We start from the raw sequence: 20,948 nt of genomic DNA, 5'->3' as shown, positions 1-20,948 counted from the left end.
ATGTTTTAGAAGATTCCAGGCCAGAAGAAAAGTCACTCAGAACAGAGGATTCCAGTATATGGTCCAGAGAGTAACATGTACTGTGTTTGGTCCATAAGGTGAAAATGTGGGTTGTCTGGGTTTAAATAGAAGATTTCTGGCCACATTGCGATCACATTCCACATGAAGGTAGATGGCACATGAGAAGCAGGCCCTTAATTTTAGTGTTAACTTACACAGTACAGAGCATTTATGGAGCTATGGAAATAGATAGCTTTTGGTTATACCATTTATTTTAGGTAGCACACTCTCACTGACAGCACACAAATCACATACAATTATGCAGCAATAAAATTATTTTCTTGCCATATATTCAAGCCACATCTTTTGTTGAAGCTGGTATACCTTCATTGCCCCCCTGACAGGTACTGGTGTCCCTGGTGTCCCTGAGAAAAAGGTGATAGTTCAAGTCTGAGATCACTGCTTTGTTTCAGTTTAATAGCATTGTATTCTTATTATATTTGTCTGCATAGTTACCTTCTGGTTGGGCTGGAGCGATAGGTAGGGCATTTGCCTTGCACGCGGCCGACCTGGGTTCTATTCCTCCACCCCTCTCAGAGAGCCTGGCAAGCTACTGAGAGTATCTCGCCCGCACGGCAGAGCCTGGCAGGCTACCCGTGGCATATTTGATATGCCAAAAACAGTAACAATAAGTCTCACAATGGAGACGTTACTGGTGTCCGCTCGAGCAAATCGATGAGCAATGGGATGACAGTAACAGTGACAGTTACCTTCTGGTTATGGCAGGTAGCATTGGTAAGTAATTGTATATATATATATAAATGTTTGAAGAATATTAATTGTCTTCTAATAGATCTCACTTATCTAATAGATCTGAAATGGTAGATCTTGTTCATTTAGTACCTTCTATATGATAATTTCCTTAGATTTTTCTTCATAAGAATTCATGACCTAGAAACAATTTGTTAAACACTTTTACATATGGAGAAACTGAAGCTTAACTAGGTAAGTGATGTCCCTGAGCTGTCAGAAACAGTTGTCTTATTGCTCATAAGATAACTTTCCAGGGCATCCCAACCTTTAAGTTTGATGATCCTGGGAAAATCAGTAGATGTAAGAAGGTCATATTAGGAGAGTGTAATTGGGAAAATGAATGCTATAATTCAGATGAGTTAGTTTTGCACTTCCTCAGGGACTCCCCACAGTTGCTTGGGAAGCAGAGGAGCCTATTCCTGGTGGTACAGTACTGCTTGGACCTGGAGGTGCTGGAGCCAGTAGGGCGACAGTGGGACAGTGCGCAAGGAGCCCATAAAGTGCTGGAGACCAAACTCAGCTCTATTCCTTTGAACTATTGCCCTAGCCCCAAATTATAGGGTAGATTTTCAAAACAATGCTGCCTCAGAAGATTTGACATTGTGTTAGAATATGGAAGCTAAAGGGTCATAGGAAAGCATTGATCTCAGGCAGCTCTTGGTTTCTGCTTGGATATAGGAGGTTTGCATTGTCTATTCTAAAATGAGATAAGCATAGTCATTTTTCCCCCCAGCAAATATAATAGCCATTTTTTCTCTTTGTTGTGTGTACCCTACAGGAACAACTTTCTGAAGTTCTTGATGCCATGTTCGAGAGGACAGTCAAAGTTGATGAGCATGTCATTGACCAAGGAGATGATGGAGACAATTTTTATGTCATAGAACGGTAGGAGATGGGATTTTCACATTTAGTGTGACCACATTCAATGAGATCTGCGATCCAGGGCAAGTGTTTCACCCTGTGCATTGCTCAGCCTAGAGAGGACTTAAAGCCGGTGAACAAGCTTCTCAAAGCTTGCCTCTCTGTCTGCAGCCTGTTCCTCATTGCCTTCGTCAGTCCTGTTTCTTCAGCACAATCTATAATTTCTGCTTTCTAACACAGCAGAAAGTTTCCTTTATTGTTAGGCAAAGTTACACTTTATTAAGTTTACTATTTGCTAGTATTGAATTAATTCTCTAAGAACACCATGGGGCTACATTGTCATTGAGGTCAGCATTTCCCAACTGGGAACCATATGACCCCTGTGTGTCCCCAGAGTATTCCAAGAAGCCACATGTAAAAATAGCATTAAATGAGGGTGGGGGAATAGCATGATATTAGGGGCCAACTGGTAGGTTGGGAGGCCACAGGAAGAAAACAAGATCACAAGAGGCCATGGTCTGAAAAAAGGTTGAAAACACATATAGTTTTGTTGTTGTTTGCCACACCTAGTGGTACTCAGGGATCAGAGTTTATTCCTGGCTCTACACACAGGAATCACTCCTGGCAGGGCTCAAAGAACCAAACAGGGTGTCAAAGATCGAACCTAGGTCAGTCACATAGGCCTTATCTGCTGTATTATCTCTCTTGCCTCTGATCTAAATCTTTTAATCACAGATTTGATCTCCTGCCACATAATGCCCACGTCTCCCCACCACTGCTGGGCACAGTGCTTTGTAGCTCTCAAGCACTGCTGAGAGTGCCTTCCAAAAAAAAAAAAATAGAGTGGCCAGAGAGCTAGTATAGTGGGTAAGAAATGTTTTATTTGAAGAGTAAAGATGATACAAATAGCATCTTTTAAAATGCTGTTTTATTGTTATACTTTCTACATAGAAATCTACGAGTTTCTATGTAAAAATACAGAATTTTTATAGTTGTATCCCTACCTCTAGTAGCTAGCTTTCCTCCTTATCCTTTCCTCTGCTCCTTCACCAAGATGGGAACCCCCACAGACACCTGCAGTCTGAATAATAAGTATCTCCCTGCACATAGCCAGGTGTCTGCAAAGGGAATTGTTTGTTACCCATGTTTTTGAGAGGTGTTGCAGTTGCTTTTTTGTGTGCACTGAAAGTGACAATTAACAAGTAGGAAAATCATTGTTTAAAAAAAATGTATGTTCCTGAATCAAGAAAATACCATTATTTAGAGGTGAAGACCCTTGAATAGAATATTATTACATAATATGGTAGTAATAACAGGGATAAAAAAGATGACCCTTCAGTTGGAGGAGAACCTCTGTGGGAAAGGTTGGCAAAGAATCTGCTTAACTACAGCCTGAAATGATTTATGTGTACCATTCCCAAACTTAGTAGCTCACATCTGCTGAAAGAGAGCCTGAAAGCGCAAAAGTGAATTTACTTTGAATTCCGTAATTTCCATTTATGGCTCTGGTCTCAACAGTATCAAAGAGGTGGGCAGAAAATACCTTCTTTCTAATAATGATATATATGTATATATATACAACAGCTAAATTATTTTTCTGTTCTGCTATTTTCTCCCCACATTTCCTATAAGGAGCCTCTGCTTATGATAAAATCATTACCACGTGCTTTTGCTTTGTCTGTTAGGCCTACTTGCAGGTTTTGTTGCCTTTTTGAGTAGTGAGATTACTTGATAGTCATGTTGGTGACACAGAGCTGGTATTTGAATGATTTTTTTTTTCTCTGCTTCTTGTATAACATGTAATAATTTTAGTCATTATCCCATATTTGATTTAGGTAAAAAGAATGATGGTATAACACATAAAATAGAGGGTTAGAAAAGTAACTGGGGAGATAGTACAATGGGTAGGGGCCTTGCAAAGGGCTGACCCAGTTTTGATCCCCTGCACTCCAGATGGTCCCCCTAAATCCTACCAGGAGTGATCCCTGAGCACAGACCAAGAATAATCCCTGAGCACAGCTGGGTGTGGCCCCCCCCACACCTCACCCCCCTTCCACAAAAAAAGAGGGTAAGAAAAGACCAGAGAGATAGTAATAGGCACTGGCCTTGCACATAGCTGACCTGGTTCAATCCCTAGCATGCCATATAGTCCCCTGAGCACCATTGGGTATGGCAGCAACAGCAACAAAAACCAATCTCTTAGCAAGCTTAAAATAGAAAGGACTTTTCTCCAACATTATTAAAGACATTTATAAAACAAAATACAACTAAAATCATTCTAATAGTAAAAAGTTGAGTAATATTTTCCGATTAACGTAAGAACTTGTGGAGCCTGAGTGATAGTACAGTGGATAGGGCCTTGTATACAGCCAACCCGGGTTCAACCCCTGGCATTCCCCATGGTCCCTCGAGCACCACCAGGAGTAATACCTGAGTTCAGAGTCAGGAGCAAGCCCTGCCCAAAACAAGATGGGAAACTTGATAAGGATATTTGATTTTATCACTTGTACTGGGGGGCCTACCCAGTGCAATAAGGCAAAGAAAATAGAAACAAAAAGAGGGAGGGAGGGGAGAAAGGCATATAGATTTGAAAGAAAGAAGTGAAACTGTCTGTAGATGATAGGTTCCTTAAGAAAATCTGAAGTGGGCCAGAGAAATGCTTTGCATGCAGGCAGCCTGGGTTCAGTCTCTGGCATTGCATGGTCCTCTGAACACCACTGGAGCAATCCCAAGTGGCCTCTGAGCCACCAGAAGCCTCTGAGAGGATGTGACCCCAAAAACAAACAAAAAAGCAAATCCCTAATAGTGCTAGAAAAAAAAATGCTGCTTTAATAAATGAGTTTAGCAAGGTTATTGAATATGAATATGCTACCTGCCAATTCTTAAATTTATTATTACAAGTAATAAATGGAGTTGTTTCTTATTATACTTCCAGGGGAACCTATGACATTTTAGTAACAAAAGATAATCAGACCCGCTCTGTTGGTCAGTATGACAACCGTGGCAGTTTTGGAGAACTAGCTCTGATGTACAACACTCCGAGGGCTGCTACCATTGTCGCCACTTCTGAAGGTGCCCTTTGGGGACTGGTGAGTTAGAGAGTCGGTTTTTTCTTTGTGTCACAATATTAACTCCCCTTATTTCTAGGTCTCAATCCTTGGGCTGTTCATATTGTAAGACATTGTAGAAGTTCTTGTTTTTTTCCATTTCTCTAAATGATTCATCAAACCATTTACTCCAGATTTTGCAGTCTTGTCAGCTCCTGTTATATTTTCTGTTTTTATCAGATATGTGGAAGGCATGTAGATTTGAAAGAAAGAAATCAAACTCTTTGCAGATGATAGGCTCCTTACGAAGGGGGATAGTTCTACACATAAGAGGTATCCTGGAAAAGCAGTTGCCATTAAAAGCTCTGTCCAAATGTGTTTTCCATATCTAGGTACTCTAGAACTAACTTTTTGACATATTCAACCATCCACTTATTTAATGGCTGGTGCCAATATTCAGTAAATTTAAATAATTACAAAGGTAATAATTCTGTGAAAGAAGTTTCCTGGAATGTCTTTAGCATAACACTGCTGTGATTCCTATCCTACCTATACATTGCCTACCTTGATTCTTTCAGCACCAAGCCTTAAAAATACACTTTCTTTCTTCTAAAAATAATCATCTTGTACAGATTTCATAATTCATTTGTAAAATATTGGAATTGTTTGTAATTTTATTCAATATACTTTACATAATTAAATGTATACCATCGGGGCTGGAGCGATAGCACAGCGGGTAGGGCGTTTGCCTTGCACGCGGCCGACCCCGGTTCTAATCCCAGCATCCCATATGGTCCCCTGACAACCGCCAGGGGTAATTCCTGAGTGAAGAGCCAGGAGTAACCCCTGTGCATCGCCGGGTGTGACCCAAAAACAAAAAAACAAAAACAAAAAAAAAAATGTATACCATCAATTATCAACAGACTTCCTCAAATTAAATTGCATTTTAGGGGTCAGGTGCATAATTCAATGGTAAAGCACATGCCTTGCAAGCAGAAGACCTAAGCTTGATTCCTGGCAATACCAAACAAAAATTAACTGAAAATGAATAATCACTGTATTACTGTCATCCCGTTGCTCATCGATTTCCTCGAGCAGGCACCAGTAAAGTCTAGCGATAGCACAGCAGGTATGGCATTTGCCTTGCACACAGCCCACCTGGGTTCAATTCATCTGCCCCTTTTGGAGAGCCTGGCAAGTTACTGAGAGTATCTCGCCCGCACGGAAAATGAATAATAAATTACATTTTTAAAATATAATAGAGCACCTTTCTGTGGCATACTGACAAAGAATTAACTACTCTGAGATGAGTAAAGGTTGTCAGTTGATGGTGAGTGAAAACTAGATCTGGGAGGCAGACAGATGAGAGATACAGTGATTTAGGAATAGGTCACATCCATTACCAGATAATTGGCTCAATTGATAGGGTACATTGCATAATGTGAATATTGGATGGTTCAATACCTAGCACCATGAGGCCTGTGAGCACATAGGGAATGCCTATGGCCCCCAAATACTACCCAGTGTGGCCCCTGCAAGAACAATGACAAACGAAAAGAATAGCTCAGTGAACCTTGGTAGCTCAGTGATTCACAAAATCTCAAGGATATATCAGTAAATAAAATAAATATATCAGGAAAATAAACTCAGTCTTAAAATTAATGCAGGGGCAGGAATATAACTCAGTGGTAATATTTGCTTTATGTGCATTAGGCTGTGGGTTTGATCTCTGACATCCTTCCCTTCCCCCCCAGCTTTTTAATAAAAATAATACCATTCCATTCTAGCTAAGTAGCAAAGGGAAAAAACTGAATCTACCTGTCCAAGGTCACTGGGCTAGCAAGAAATTGCTTTCTCTTCATGATAATATCAATGGGCCCTAGAGGGGAGCAGAATGTGCCTATGTGTCCATGTTCATGATATTTAGACAGTGACTGCCTACAGGAAAAGCTTAAGTCTTAGCTGTTTGGTTTGATACAAAAAATGTCCAGTATAAAATAGAAAAATCACTTGTTATCTCAAGAATGAGGACACTAAAACCGAGAAAACAAGATGCCACAGAGGTTGGAATTAACTGACAGGATTTTCCTTTTCTTTTCTTGTTGATGTTGTTCAGGTTACTGGGGCTCTCACACTTGATCCTGGTGCTTTCGGGGAAGTTGCACAGTTGGTTATAGTTCTTGCACACTTGATGGTGCACTCTCTTTGCCAAGAGTCACACATCTCTCTGTGATTCTTCTGCACATTTTGATTATAGTGCTTGAATACTTCAGATTGCAGCACTTGGCCAGGAGTTGTATTGTTTTCTTATAGTGGCACCGGGGATCACAAACAGCACTGCTGCCCTATTTTAACTCATGGCCTCTCATAGCCACTCAGTGTGTCACAGGCACTCTCACTGAGGTATGCTCAGGCTCTCACTAGAATTTTAAAGCAGCAGCATTTGTGTTCAGCGAACAATTACACACTTGAGGGGCTAGAGCAATAGTACAGCTGGTAGAGCTTTTGCCTTGCATGAGGCAACCCAGGTTTGATCCTCGGCATCCCATATGGTCTCCCAGTCCTGCCAAGAGTGATCCCTGAGCCAGGAGTCAGCCTTGAGTATCATTGTATGGCCCCCAAACAAAACTGAACAACAACAACAACAACAACAACAACAAAAAATTCACACACTTGAAACTAGTGGAAAAATAGAATAAAATCTTAATGGAGAAATAGAAGAAAGAAAAGGCCAATGGAAGCTAGAAAACAATAATCAGAATAACTCTGAATAGGCTTAATAGTAGAAATAACATGAAAGGAAGAAATCCATGGCTTTGAAAGTAAGATAAGATCTTTTGTACAATTATACAGTCTAAATAATAGGAATATAAACTGAAATGTAAGTGAACAGTCTTTGGAATAACGAAAGAGTAGCATTTGTTATCATCAGAGTCCCAGAGAAGATAAACAATACATAGATAAAAGATTATACAAATAAATAATAGTTGGAAATTTTCCAAATGTAATGAAATATAATGAACCTGGAGATTTAAGAAGCTCCACAAAATCTATGCCAAGACACATGATAATCAAAACTTGGAAATCTAAAGAAAAAAATTGAAAGCAACTAAAGAGAAACAATACATTACCTATAGAGAAACAATTTGAATGACACCAGATTTCCTATTTATAGAGGCCAGAAGTGGGAAGGTATTTTTCAGGTGCTGAAAGAAAAAAACTTTCATACCCAAAACTATCACTAGCGAGTCTTCAGGAATGAAGACATTCTCAAATAAAACTAAGAGACTTTGTCTCTCATCAATAGGCCTACCTTAAAAGAATGACTAAATGAAGTTCTTCAATCAGAAAGTGATAAAGAAATTTGGAACATCAAAATATGAAGAAAGAACAAAAGAAAAAATAAGTGTATGGGTAAATATAAAAGAGTGTCTTCCTTTTCAGTTGTTTAAATTATGTTAGAAGCAATAAACTTTGTCTGATGTTATTTATGTATGTGAAAGAATACTTAAGATAATTATACTCAAACTGAGGGGAAGGTAAAAGGACCCAAATGGAATAAAACTACTCTATCAATTCAAACTAGTAAAATGTTTCCATCAGTAGATTGTGTTGTTACATGCACTGTAGCACTATTGTCCTGTTGTTCATCGATTTGCTCGAGCGGGCACCAGTAACATATCCATTGTGAGACTTGTTACTGTTTTTGGCATATCGAATATGCCACAGGTAGCTTGCCAGGCTCTGCTGGTTATATGTTATACAAATCCTAGGATAAACACTAAAAATAATCTGTACAATGAGCTCTACAAATCAGAAACTATAAATAAAAATGGAATTTTAGAAAACATTCAAGTAACCAAAAAGAAGAAAAGGAAAGTAACAGAGGGACAAAAAACAGGGAGCAAAAGGAAGCACACAATGAAAGGTATGCTTAAGCTCTGATACAAGAACTGTTATCATACTGGGCTGGGGCAATAGTGCAAAGGGTAGGGCACTTGCCTTGCATGTTGCCAACCCAGGTTTGATACCCAGCATCCCATATGGTCCCTTGAAGTACTGCCAGGAGAAATTTCTGAGTGCAGAGCCAGGAGTAGCCCCTGAGCATAGACCTCCAAACAAAAAAACAAAACAAAACAAGAACAGTTAGCATAAATATAGATGATCTAAATATACCAATTAGATAAAGTGGCAGAAATTTAAAAAAAAAATTTTGCAGTGCTGGGGATCAAACCCAGGGCCTCACATATTCTACCACTGAGTCACATCCCCAAGCCTACAATAAATACCTTATTAAGTGACCCAGCTATAATCTATCAATATGAAACTCAAAATGTTATATACGTAGGAGCCAGAAAGGTATTGTAGTAGGTAGAGTGCTTGCCTTGCATGTGGCTAACCCAGGTTTGGTCCCCAGCATGCCATATGATCCTCTGAGCATCACCAGGAGTACCCTGAGCATCACCAGGTGTGACCCCAAAACCAAAAAGAAAAAAAAAAGTTATATAAGTAGGTTGATAGTTAAAGGATAGAAACATATACTAAGTAGCACTGTAGCACTGTCATCCTGTTTCAGTGGGCACCAGTAACATTTCTATTGAGACTTGTTGTTACTGTGTTTGGCATATACGCCACAGGTAGCTTGCCAGGCTCTGCTGTGTGGGCGGGATACTCTCCGTAGCTTGCCGAGCTCTCCGAGAGGGATGGAAGAATTGAACCCGGGTCGGCTGCATTCGAACCCGGGTTGGCTGTGTGCAAGGCAAATGCCCTACCCACTGTGCTATCACTCCACTTACAAAAATGAAAGATGACTATTTTAATACTATATAAAGTAGATTTTGTAAAAAAAAATTAATAGGGGTAAAGAAAAACATTATATAATAATTAAAGGGTTAATATATCAGGAAGATATAATGTCCCTACATAATGCAAAAACAAAATGGATAAAGGGCCAGGGATGTAGTGCAGGTAAAGTGGAGGCTGGTGGGTTGGGGAGAGGCAGAGAAACAGTACAGGGTCTTAGGTGCTTGGCTTGCAAACATCTTCCCATTCTGTCCTGGCACATTAAATAGTGCCCCAAACACTAATTGCCAAGAGTGATCCCTGAGCACAGAGCCAGAAGTAAACCTTGAGCACAGCTGGGTGTGCCCCCCACAAATAAAAGATAAAATAGAAATGGATGTAATTAAAACAAGAAAGATTCATAATTATAGACATAGACCTTAGTGTCTCTCAACAGTCAATAGAATTATAAAATCAGGAAGCATGGGCTGCAGAGATAGTATACAGTGGGTAAAGTTGCACATGGTTGATCTCGGTTCAATCCCTGGCACCACATATGGTCCCCCAAGCTCTGCTAGGATTGATTCCTGAGCACAGAGCCAGAAGTAAGTCCTGAGCCTTTCGAGGTGTGACAAAAAAGAGGGGAAAGAAAAGAAAGAAGAAAAAAAAAACAAGAAGCATATAGAAGAACTTAACATCATAACCCAGAAGGATCTGCTTGAAATTTCTAGAACCCTTCATATAGTAATAGACTGTACATTATTACTATTCAATCCCTGGAACCTTCACCAAGAGAAAATGTATGCTGAGATTAAAAAATAAATAAAATTTAACAAATAATAAACAAAATTGAAACCAGACTGCCTATTCTCTAACCACAGTGGGATGAAAAATCATCTCACAGTAGGATGAAAAATTTGAGTTAGCTTTGTTCAAAGCCAATCCAGGTTGGCTCCCCAAGACGAGTTTCTTGAGTCCAGAGCCAGGAGTAAATCTGGAGCACTGCAGGGCATGGCCCAACAAAACAAAAAAGGAAAGGAAGAAAGGAAAGGGAAAGAGAAGGAACTCCTGGGTCAGGGGTGTACCTCATATGTGTGAGGTACAGGGTTTGATCCCACCAGTGGAGAGTGGAGAGAGAAACAGACACAACTCCCTCAATGTTTAGAATGTGTTTGCTCCTCCTGGCTATAGAATTACTCACCACCCTTCTCTTCCCTGCCCTCTCTTTCTCCTTTCTTGCCTTATTCTTTGCAGTTTTTTCTTCCCCCTTCAGCTCTTCATCTCTCTCTATTATGTGTCTGTCAAAAAACTCTTTGGACTTTTCCTACGCTGACTTTCAGCCCTCCAAAAGCTTCTATATAACCTTCAGAAAAATAACTCCCAAAAGATACTTTGTTGCCTGATTTATTTTTGTTTTCCAAAACTTAGAAATGCCTCTAGAGACTTGAGGTGGGGAGGACCTGGTAGTCATTGAGTTTCTCAAATTGGATTCTACGTTCCTTCTTTTCCAGGTGTCAGCTGCACCTTGGCTGATGTACATTCTCTACTCTTCTCTCTCTTTTTTTTTTTTCTGGTACCAGTGTTGGGATTTAACCCATGCCCTGTGGGGCCTGTGTTCTACCCTTGAGCCACACCCCCCAGCTCTTCTGTTTTCCCTTCATTGAAAGTCAAAAACATGTTTTTTTTAGGGAGCTCTTGCAGTCACAGGAGAGGGTAGTATCTTTGCATCTTTTCTCTTTTGAACTTTAGGGCTATTTGCTATTCTGAACACCTGCTACTTAAGAGAGCTACTATTTCACAATCTGTCTGGTGATTATCTCCCACAGTCTCAAGAACTGAATTGTCCTTGCATTCATGGGAGTTCTGGGAAGTGAGAAAGCATGCATAGGAAGGATCAGAACACAACAATTGATGCCACGTGAAACGATATCAGTTCTTTTCTCTTCAGCTAGAAATAGCTTTTGCTATTGCAATTGTAGTAACCTTTAATAACCTTGTAAATATATTTTTTAAATACTGGATTTTTGACAGCCTTCTCAAATGTAAGGAACTTTAAATTCCCATTTTCCCATTATTATTCTCTTTCCACAGCACTCTTGGCTTATAGAAAAGTTCAGTTTCTACATGTTTTCTGTCCCTGAAAACATGTAGAAACTGAACTTTGAGGGTATTGGATTTCATTCTACAGATAATACTGACATTTAAAATGATAATTATTGGGCCTGGGGCAATAGCACAGAGGGTAGGGTGTTTGCCTTGTACTCAGCCGACCCGGGTTCAATTCCCAGCATCCCATATGGTCCCCTGAGCACCGTCAGGAGTAAATCCTGAGTGCAGAGCCAGGAGTAACCCCTGTGCATCACCAGGTGTGACCCAAAAAGAAAAAAAAAGGTAATTCTTTCAGGGCCCAAGAGATAGTACAATGGGTAGGGAGCTTGCCTTGCATATGGCCAACCCAAGTTCAATCCCCAGCAACTCATTTGGTCCTCTGAGCATTGCCAGGAGTAATTCCTGATACAGAGCCAGGAGTAAAGACCTGAGCATCACTTGCGTGTGCTCACACCTCACTCCCCAAACAGATGTCTTTAATGTTGGCTTTAAAAAACTTATGGCAAATGATATATACCATTACTGCAATAAGAAAACAGATTGCACTTTCCTATACAAACAGATGGGGGGGGGGGGGCAGAATCAGTCTAAATGCTTAAGAGCAGCCATTATTTGTGCAGGAGTTCAGGGAGGGAGTAAAAGTCTGCCATGGCTCACATTGGAATATACCTAGGGTACAGTAAGCAAATAAAATATGACGTGAGATGGGTCTAGTAATTCTTCAGCTAATTTATAATGAGCTGGTAAAACTTATTTATATATTTCAGCTCGGTTTTCTTCTGCATTTTGTACCCTGTTCCCATTTCACCAAGAATACAAAAGCAGCAAGCCTGCAGTTAGATGTGCCCTCACTCTCCTGCTATTTTTCATTCTGCCAGCCTTATGATGGCATTACCCACATCATCCCTCAAATCTTTTCATTCCTTAACACCTTAGGAATAAGAGAGTTAACTTGGGTTAACAAATACCTGTTTGAGAGTCTGCAGCTAAGCACACTAAGCACTCTTCTGGCTTTGTACCCCTCCCTGCATTTGCATGCTCCTACCTAGCTGCTCCTTTCCCTAGTATGCATCAGTGACCTGCTGGGATCAAGGCGCCTTCTGCATCACTGCCTTCCATCTCGAGTTTCTTCTTCTCTCTGTTATTCTGTTATTTTAAGTTATATCCTTCTTTGTGTTCCCAAACAAGTTTCTTCTATTTTTTTTCTTTTTGGGTCACACCCAGCGATGCTCAGGGGTTACTCCTGGCTCTGCACTCAGGACTTACTCCTGGTGGCGCTTGGGGTACCATGTGAAATACTGGGAATCGAACCCAGGTCAGCCGCATGCAAGGCAAATTCCCTACCTGCTGTGCTATCGCTCCAGCCCCACAAGTTTATATTTTTGCAGGAAAACTATCTTAAACAACTCACTCCTGCGGGCTGGAGCAATAGCACAGCGGGTAGGGCGTTTGCCTTGCACGCGGCCGACCCGGGTTCGATTCTCAGCATCCAGTATGGTCCCCTGAGCACCGCCAGGAGTAATTCCTGAGTGCAGAGCCAGGAGTAACCCCTGTGCATCGCCAGGTGTGACCCAAAAAGAAAAAAAGAAAAAAAAAACAACTCCAACTTTCTTGGAATTCTTTTGTTTTTGTTTTTGTTTTTTTGTTTTTGGGTCACACCCAGTGATGCACAGGGGTTACTCCTGGCTCATGCACTCAGTAATACTCCTGGCGGTGCTCAGTGGACCTTATGGGATGCTGGGATTCGAACCCAGGTCGGTCACATGCAAGACAAATGCCCTACCCGCCTTGCTATTGCTCCAGCCCCCTTTCTTGGAATTCTTGTGGCACTTGGTTCACCCAGCACAAGTCATAGCCTGTTTTGAACTGTAGATTTTTGTTGTTGCTGTTATTCTTATATTTTCTATTATCTCATCTTTGAGGTTATAAAATCCTGGTCTGATGTTATATCTCTTTTATCTGAAGGTGCATCTTTTCACAATGAGCTGTGACTCACAAATGGGTGGGACTTTAAATTTTTTTATTCTATGAATGACCCATAGGTGGCACCAATTGAGTACTAAATCTGTCTGCCTGAAACTATAGATCTTTCTCTTCCTGTGAATTTAAAATTTAAATACCGCTAAGCACCCAACTGACCCAGAATCTTCGATAGTCCTCTAATATTTGTTGTTAATTAAGCTACAAGTGTTCTCTTACACAGGCATTTACCAGAATTTTTGTCATATTTTTCTTGTAGGACCGTGTGACTTTTAGAAGAATCATAGTGAAGAACAATGCAAGAAAAAGGAGGATGTTTGAAGCATTTATTGAATCCGTTCCCCTACTTAAATCACTAGAGGTAAAGTCTATTTGAATAAGAACCAATTTTTGGAGAATATGGAAATTTAGGAAAAGAAGTTGAAGTTAATCTGGGGCTTATATAGATGATTCAGTGGGGTAGAATACACACTGCATGCAGGAAGCCTGGTTTGAACCCTGGTGCCACATGGTCCCCTGAGCATCAGGAGCAGCCCCTGAACACCATTAGATGTGACCCAAGAACAAAAAATATATACTACTAATAATCTGATATTTAAATCATAATTTTCCAGTCCATTTCCGAGTAGTCTGGATGTTATTTTTTAACTTTCATTTGAGGTGGTTTCTTTATAATTTATTAGTATGTTCACTGTTTCAGGTCTCAGAACGAATGAAAATTGTGGATGTAATAGGAGAGAAGATCTATAAAGATGGAGAACGCATAATCACTCAGGTGAGTGGGGGCCTTGGGTATCCTTTCCTGGAACTACTTACCTCCTAGGTCAGTCATTTGTCCTCTCACTTTTTAAAACTACTCTTGTGAGGACAGACCTCCTTGCAGAGTCCTCTGAAGCCCACTTGATGCCCAGCTCACTGACATGCATATCTCTTGCCTCTATTTATCTTTCTGTGACTTTCAGTGTTTGTTTTGTTTTTGGATTTTTTTTTTAAACCTGGGTAAATTTTATTCATCCCTGTTACGCTCAGGTGAATATTAAAGGGTTGTGCCCTTTACCTTCTCTCTTTGCTTGTACAAAGGGGCCATTTTTGCAAACCCAACACAAGCTAGAGTCTTCAGTGACTGACTCAGTGATGTGTATTCATAAAACGAGTGAGAAGCCTACAGCTCTCTCTCACTGCCTGTGTTTGGTGGTCTCAGGCCACTTCCCCACCTGGGACGGCCGATGCCAAAGGCGGACAAAGGAGGAAACGAGGGCCAGGCTGGTTGGTATCAATTGCAGTTTATTCCAGTCTTGTCTCCATTCTCCTCTGACTCTCCTTCCCCGAATCTCCTTTTCTATTCCTGGATTCCCCTTGATCCTCCCTGATCCCCCGATTCCCCTTGATTCCTCTCCCTCGGACCCTTCTACATTCTTCTCCCCCACATTCTTCTCCCCTACATTCTTCTCCCTTGGCAGCTCTTACAGCCTTAGTTATATGCCCCATCATCCAGGGGTTCCAGTAGCAATTACACCTTAGTGTGGTCATACAATAAATGGATGTAAGGTCCCTTCATCAGGGGAAGCTTCTTCTAGAGTAGATTCTCATTCAGCAAGAAGACCCGCCTAAGGGCGAAATACCATCTATGTGTGCATTTCTCCTTTCCTTAGTCCAACAGTTATTTAAACATTCATCTTAATTTTACTTTTTAATAATATAGTCATTTTATATGGACACAGTAAGAGATACATTAAGCTTATAGGATTGCTCTCCTAGGGACATCTCGCTATAGATCTCAGATTACAGTGCTCAGGTCAGATTAGTCTTTCCTAAACCTAGCAGGGTCCTAATCTAGTTGTTACTTTTTGGGTCATGACAGAATTTGTCCATGCTCCTGCTCTTAACTTACAGTTAAGTATTATGGCAGTTGGCCTGGCCCATTTCGATACCAGGGTAGCTCACAGCTTGCCCTGGGTCCATCCAGTCCCTCATCAGGATCCTGCTTTTGGGGTGCTAGGAAGTAAGGGCATCTGAGGCTTAAGTCAAGAGAACAGATGCCGAGGAGTGAATATTATTTGGAGTTGATTAAATCCCAAATTACAAAAGCATAGTATTAACTGTCTTCCTGTTTCCATACAAAAAGGACATTGCTCTGAAGTAACTATGCAAAGGACACGAGGAGAAAAGAAAAGTAATATTTCACTTACGAATATAAATCCAGGGGCTGGAGCAATAGTACAGTGGGTAGGGCATTTGCCTTGCACGAGACTGACCTGGGTTCGATTCCCATCATCCCATATGGTCCCCTGAGCACCGCCAGGAGTAATTCCTGAGTGCATGAGCCAGGAGTAACCCCTGTGCATTGCCGGGTGTGACCCCCCCCCCCAAAAAAAAAAAAAACGAATATAAATCCAGTCTCCTTAGAAGGAGAAGTTAACAGATTCTGATTAGGGAATACAGGTGATTGATCGGTCAGAGCACAAAGAAAGAGGATACAGATAAACAGAAAGGAATGGGAGTGCCTCGAGAGCATTGTGATTAGTATTACTCAGTAAACCTAAACTCCCTGCAGCCAGGGAGGAAGGACAAACCAATGTTTTCTACAAGTTTGTAAATTGCATTCAGTATTTGCTTTGCGTCTTTCTCTCATATGACATTTGAATTCTAGTAAGATCCTCACACACTGTATTGTATCATATAATGTTATGTAATGATTTCTCTTGTCTGCTGTTGTTTGCACTTAAATTATATGCAAAAGATATTAGGGACTGGCTCTTCCAGCCCATGTTCTCCCTTGAACACATATTTCACTTTGCTTGCCTCGATGTTTCTTTGCTTGCTTATTTCCATTCTGGAGAAACCTGTGTTCTCTCTTAAACACACATTTCTCCCTTTGTCTCCCTTCACAAAATAAGTTTTAATAAAAACTTTCTTGCTTCACTATGGGCTGGAGCAATAACACAGCAGGTAGGGCGTTCACCTTGCATGCGGCCGACCTGGGTTCAATTCCTCCACCCCTCTCGGAGAGCCCGGCAAACTGCTGAGAGTATCTCGCCTGCACAGCAGAGCCTGGCAAGCTACTCGTGGCATATTCGATATGCCAAAAACAGTAATAACAAGCCCCACCATGGAGACATTGCTAGTACCCGCTTGAGCAAATTGATAAGCAGCGGGATGACAGTGACAATGCTTCACCATATGTAATTATGTTTTAGGGACTTTTCCAGGAATAAGATTCTCTTCCTGTGACTGGCAGGAGTATTTGGAAGATAGCTAATGGCTCTGGTGTTTGGGCGAAATGCATATCCTTGATCCCAGACCTGGGCTAGGAGGAAAAAAGACTCAGTGGTCAGTCTTGAGTTCCATGCCCACCCCTTGGTGCAATCACAGAAGATATAAAACTCACATGGAAAGAGCACATGATTAGTAGTGAATTATCCAATTTAAATGGCCATTACTCTAGAAGGTAAGAGTGAAGGGTCAGGGAATAACGTGCCTGAAAGCCTCTTCTCCCATATCTGCTTGCCTCACCCTGGCCTCCTTCCAGTCTTTGCTCAGAACTTTTTCTTATTGAAGCTCTCTTGCATTCCCTCCCCGAGCAGTTTAGATCCCAGGTTCCTTGCCCTACATTCTTCTTATAGCACTTACCGCCTTTCAGCACAACAGTATAACTTACTGATTTTATTATGTTGATTATTTTCAATGTGTTGACCTTACCAGACTGTAAGTTGCACAAGGGTAAGAATATTTGTTTTGTCCACTGATACATCTCACATGTCTAGAATAGTGACTGGCACTTAGCAAGCTCTTAATAAGTTATTTGTTGCATTACTTGTATGACTGGTTCAGCCAAAGGTTTTAAAATCAAAACAGATAGTAGAAGAAGAAAAAAATAGAAGAAAAGCCTGTGTCATATAAGGGTGACATCAGCTCACATTAACACACCTCCTTCACCAAGGCAGTGCCTTCTTCAGGACTGTGCTGTCCTTTGGAGAGGCTGTACTTGATGATTAGACATTATCCTGGCACCTCATAACTCAAGGTTTGCCAGGGTTCACTTAGATATTGTCTCTAGCATTGTTGGCTACTGGTTCCTGGTCACAGATTGCAATGGCAGATCAATACATGCAATGAAAATAGCAGTGTTCGGTGGAGTTAGCATCCTGGGCATACTTATGGAGAGAAATGTAAATACTAGATCTTAGAAAGTGAATGATATGTGTTAGGTTAATTGGCCTAACATCCTTTCGTGATCAAGGTCTTCATGTTCACCCTTGATTGATTTGAAGAGCTGGAAAATAAATACAGATCAGAACTCAGTAGTGAGAAACTGATTTACTTTTGTGTCCTTTTGTACATAAATATACATTAAGTCTTACTTTCCTTTTTCAGGGTGAAAAGGCTGACAGCTTTTACATTATAGAGTCCGGTGAAGTGAGCATCTTAATTAAAAGCAAGGTGAGTTTGTGTGATGATGGTGCAACTTATACCAAGGAAGATCCAGATATAAGTACTGAAAGTAACTGCTTTCATGATCACGAAATCCCGTTAATCACCGATTTCTCGGGCGGGCTCAGTAACATCTCATTTTGTCCTTTCCCTGAGATCTTAGAAGTCTGTCTCGACTCGGTCCTTCTAACGATGTTGCACTGGGGGCTCTTCAGGGTCAGGGGAATGAGATCCAGCTTGTTACTGGATTTTGCATATGAATACACCATGGGAAGCTTGCAAGGCTGTCCCATGTGGGCAGGAAACTCAGAAGATTGCCAATTTCTCCCAGAGGGAGAAGTAGGCTAAAGATACCGCTTCTGAGAGCTTGTTTTTAAGTCTCTCTCTGGATGTTGGCCGTTGATGGGATTGCACACACCTGGGTTCCTCTGCCGGTACCTTCATGCATGAGGCCTGTCCGAATGTGTGGAGAGGGGCCTCTAGCATGGCTGTAGCTAGATTCTGGTGGTCTTCGGCCACCGGGAGCTCTGCTCGGGGTGGGGAGGGAAGCTGGAGCCCATCCCCTTCGAGGGGCCCCGGGGAAGACAGCCAGGCATTCGGGCAAGAGACTCTCTTTTAAGTAACTAAAATCTATTTACCATACCAAAACTATCACAATTAAGTGAGCTCTGTGATAGGCAAAGATTCATGGTTAAGTCCATCTATTGATGGGGATTTAGTACCTTTTTGTATTTAAAGTCTTGCCTTTATTATAAAATTAATTATTTGAGAAATATCCACTTAAAGATCAGTAAGAAAATAGGGAAATTATTTTATTTTCGGGGGTTTGGTTCCCACTTTGTAGTCCTCGGGGACTGCTTCTGGCTCTTCGTTCAACACTGTTCAGGGTCAGGTCCCACTGACCCTAGACAGTGCTTGGAATTGTATGAGTTGCTTGGATAGAGCCAGAATTGGCCACATGCAAGGTAAGCATCATGACTTTTATAGTATCTCTCTAGCACACAGTACAGTTTTTAAATGCATGTGGAGGGGCAGGAGAGATAGTACAGCAGTAGTTAGGCGCTTACTATGACATGCAGCTCACCCAGCTTCAATCCTGGACATCCCATATGGTCTCCCAAGTACCACCAGGAGTAAATCCTTAGTGCAGAGCCAGCCAAGAGTAACATCTGAGTACCAGCGATTTTGGCCCAAAAACAAATTATTGTTGAAGAAAGACAATCTCGAGAGAAGCAGCCCAAGATTATAACTCCTTACATTGGAGAAGTAAAGACATTATTGTGAAAGAATTTGGGCTAGCAATATAGCATAGGGATTAAGTGATATAGGGATATAGCAAAGGGATAAGCTTTCCTTGTGTGCAGCTCACCCAAATTGATCCCCAGCACTGTATGGTCCCCTGAGCACCACTGGGAGAGATTCCAGAGCACAGTTCTGGAAGTTGCCTCTAAACACCACCAGATGTGGTCCAAACCCACTCCTCCACATACTTACATGTGAAAAAAGAATTAGCGAAGATTTGGTCTGTATCCTGTGCCTCAGAAGTCAACACTACTAAAGGAGAGAGCCATATATTTATAATACATAGAAATGTAGAGATATGTTAACGTATTATATCAAAATTTTAATATGTTATCCTATATATTACATGCATATAAATATTTTTTGTATATACATGAAATGAAATATTTAGTTTCAGTTTTGTTTTTGGGTTTTTTGTTTGTTTGGTTGTTATTGGGGTTTTGTTTGTTTTAGTTTGGTTTTGGGGGCTGCACCTACCAGTGCTCAGGAGTTACTTCTGGCTGTGCACTCAGGTCCCCTGGTGGGCTCAGGGGACTGTATGGGAGGCCAGGGATTGAACCTGAGTCAGCCACATGCAAAGCAAATGCTCTAGTCGCTGTATTATCTCTCCAGGCCCATAAAATAGTTTTATTTATGGAAACATGAGGAGAGTAAGTTTTTCACTCAAGATTGAACATAGGGGAAAGAACACTGAGTTACTCCAGAAAGTAATAGAAAGAAATTATACATCTCTGGTTAAGCATTTCCATGTGGGCAACCCCTAGAATGAAAATTGATTACATATAAGTCTTCCAAAACAATGGTCTGAATATTACCTCTTGCTATTTAGACATTTCTTGAAAGGAATTAGGTCTCAGATAAAGTCCCATGTAAAAACCAACTCAACCACAGACCACTGAGATTAAGCCAGTTCATTTACATAACAGTTTAGTGTCTACAAAGTATGTTTCTCAATAATTGTGTGTACTGAAAGGAGATACAAGCCTGTGCAATTGGACATACCCATCTGTGAATCTGGAGTCAACCTTTGTCTTGTTCTGTGCTCTCTCTAGACTAAAGCAAACAAGGATGATCCGAACCAGGAGGTGGAGATTGCACGCTGCCATAAGGGGCAGTACTTCGGAGAGCTTGCGCTAGTCACCAACAAACCCAGAGCTGCGTCGGCCTATGCGGTGGGAGATGTCAAATGCTTAGGTAAGAAAATGATTGTATGCTTTTTGCCCCCTAATGTGCTATGCTTTTACATATATATTTTATTGGCCCTTTAGAAAGTGTTCCGTAAAAATTGTTTATCTACATTTTTCATCCTTAAAAACCAAATAGTATTTGCTAATTTTTTTGTTACTTCTTTTGGTTGTTATTTTTGGCCCACACCTGGTTCTGCTCAGGACTTTACTGTGGTAGGACTTGAGGGCGACCATATGCAGTTCCAGGGATGGAACTTGGGTCAGCTGTGTGAAAGACAAGTGCATTACCTGCTGTACTTACCTCTCTAGCTCCTTAGCCAGTTTTTTCATGTAGGGGCTACAGTCAGGACAGTGATGCTTGGCCTGATGATTCTGTGCTCAGACCTAGCTGAGCTTGTGGCAGTCAGTGCTATAACTCAACAGCTCAGAGCCCTAA

At 41.1% G+C, this 20,948-nt stretch overlaps 1 protein-coding gene across 1 annotated transcript in view; it reads left to right on the top strand.

The window, feature by feature from the left end:
* PRKAR2A (protein kinase cAMP-dependent type II regulatory subunit alpha) overlaps positions 1 to 20,948 on the top strand; it is a 93,149-nt gene that overhangs the window by 67,504 nt on the left and 4,697 nt on the right. Inside the window, exons 5-10 of the mRNA XM_055134325.1 lie at positions 1,592 to 1,698; positions 4,610 to 4,763; positions 13,852 to 13,953; positions 14,293 to 14,367; positions 17,967 to 18,032; positions 20,378 to 20,519. Coding sequence (XP_054990300.1) covers positions 1,592 to 1,698; positions 4,610 to 4,763; positions 13,852 to 13,953; positions 14,293 to 14,367; positions 17,967 to 18,032; positions 20,378 to 20,519 — 646 coding nt within the window. The remainder of the gene's footprint in view (positions 1 to 1,591; positions 1,699 to 4,609; positions 4,764 to 13,851; positions 13,954 to 14,292; positions 14,368 to 17,966; positions 18,033 to 20,377; positions 20,520 to 20,948) is intronic.

This window comes from Sorex araneus, chromosome 4, assembly GCF_027595985.1.
Source record: "Sorex araneus isolate mSorAra2 chromosome 4, mSorAra2.pri, whole genome shotgun sequence".
Taxonomy (NCBI): Eukaryota; Metazoa; Chordata; class Mammalia; order Eulipotyphla; family Soricidae; genus Sorex; species Sorex araneus.
Note: the sequence above shows the minus strand (reverse complement) of the source record. Positions and strands in the feature narration are given on the sequence as shown.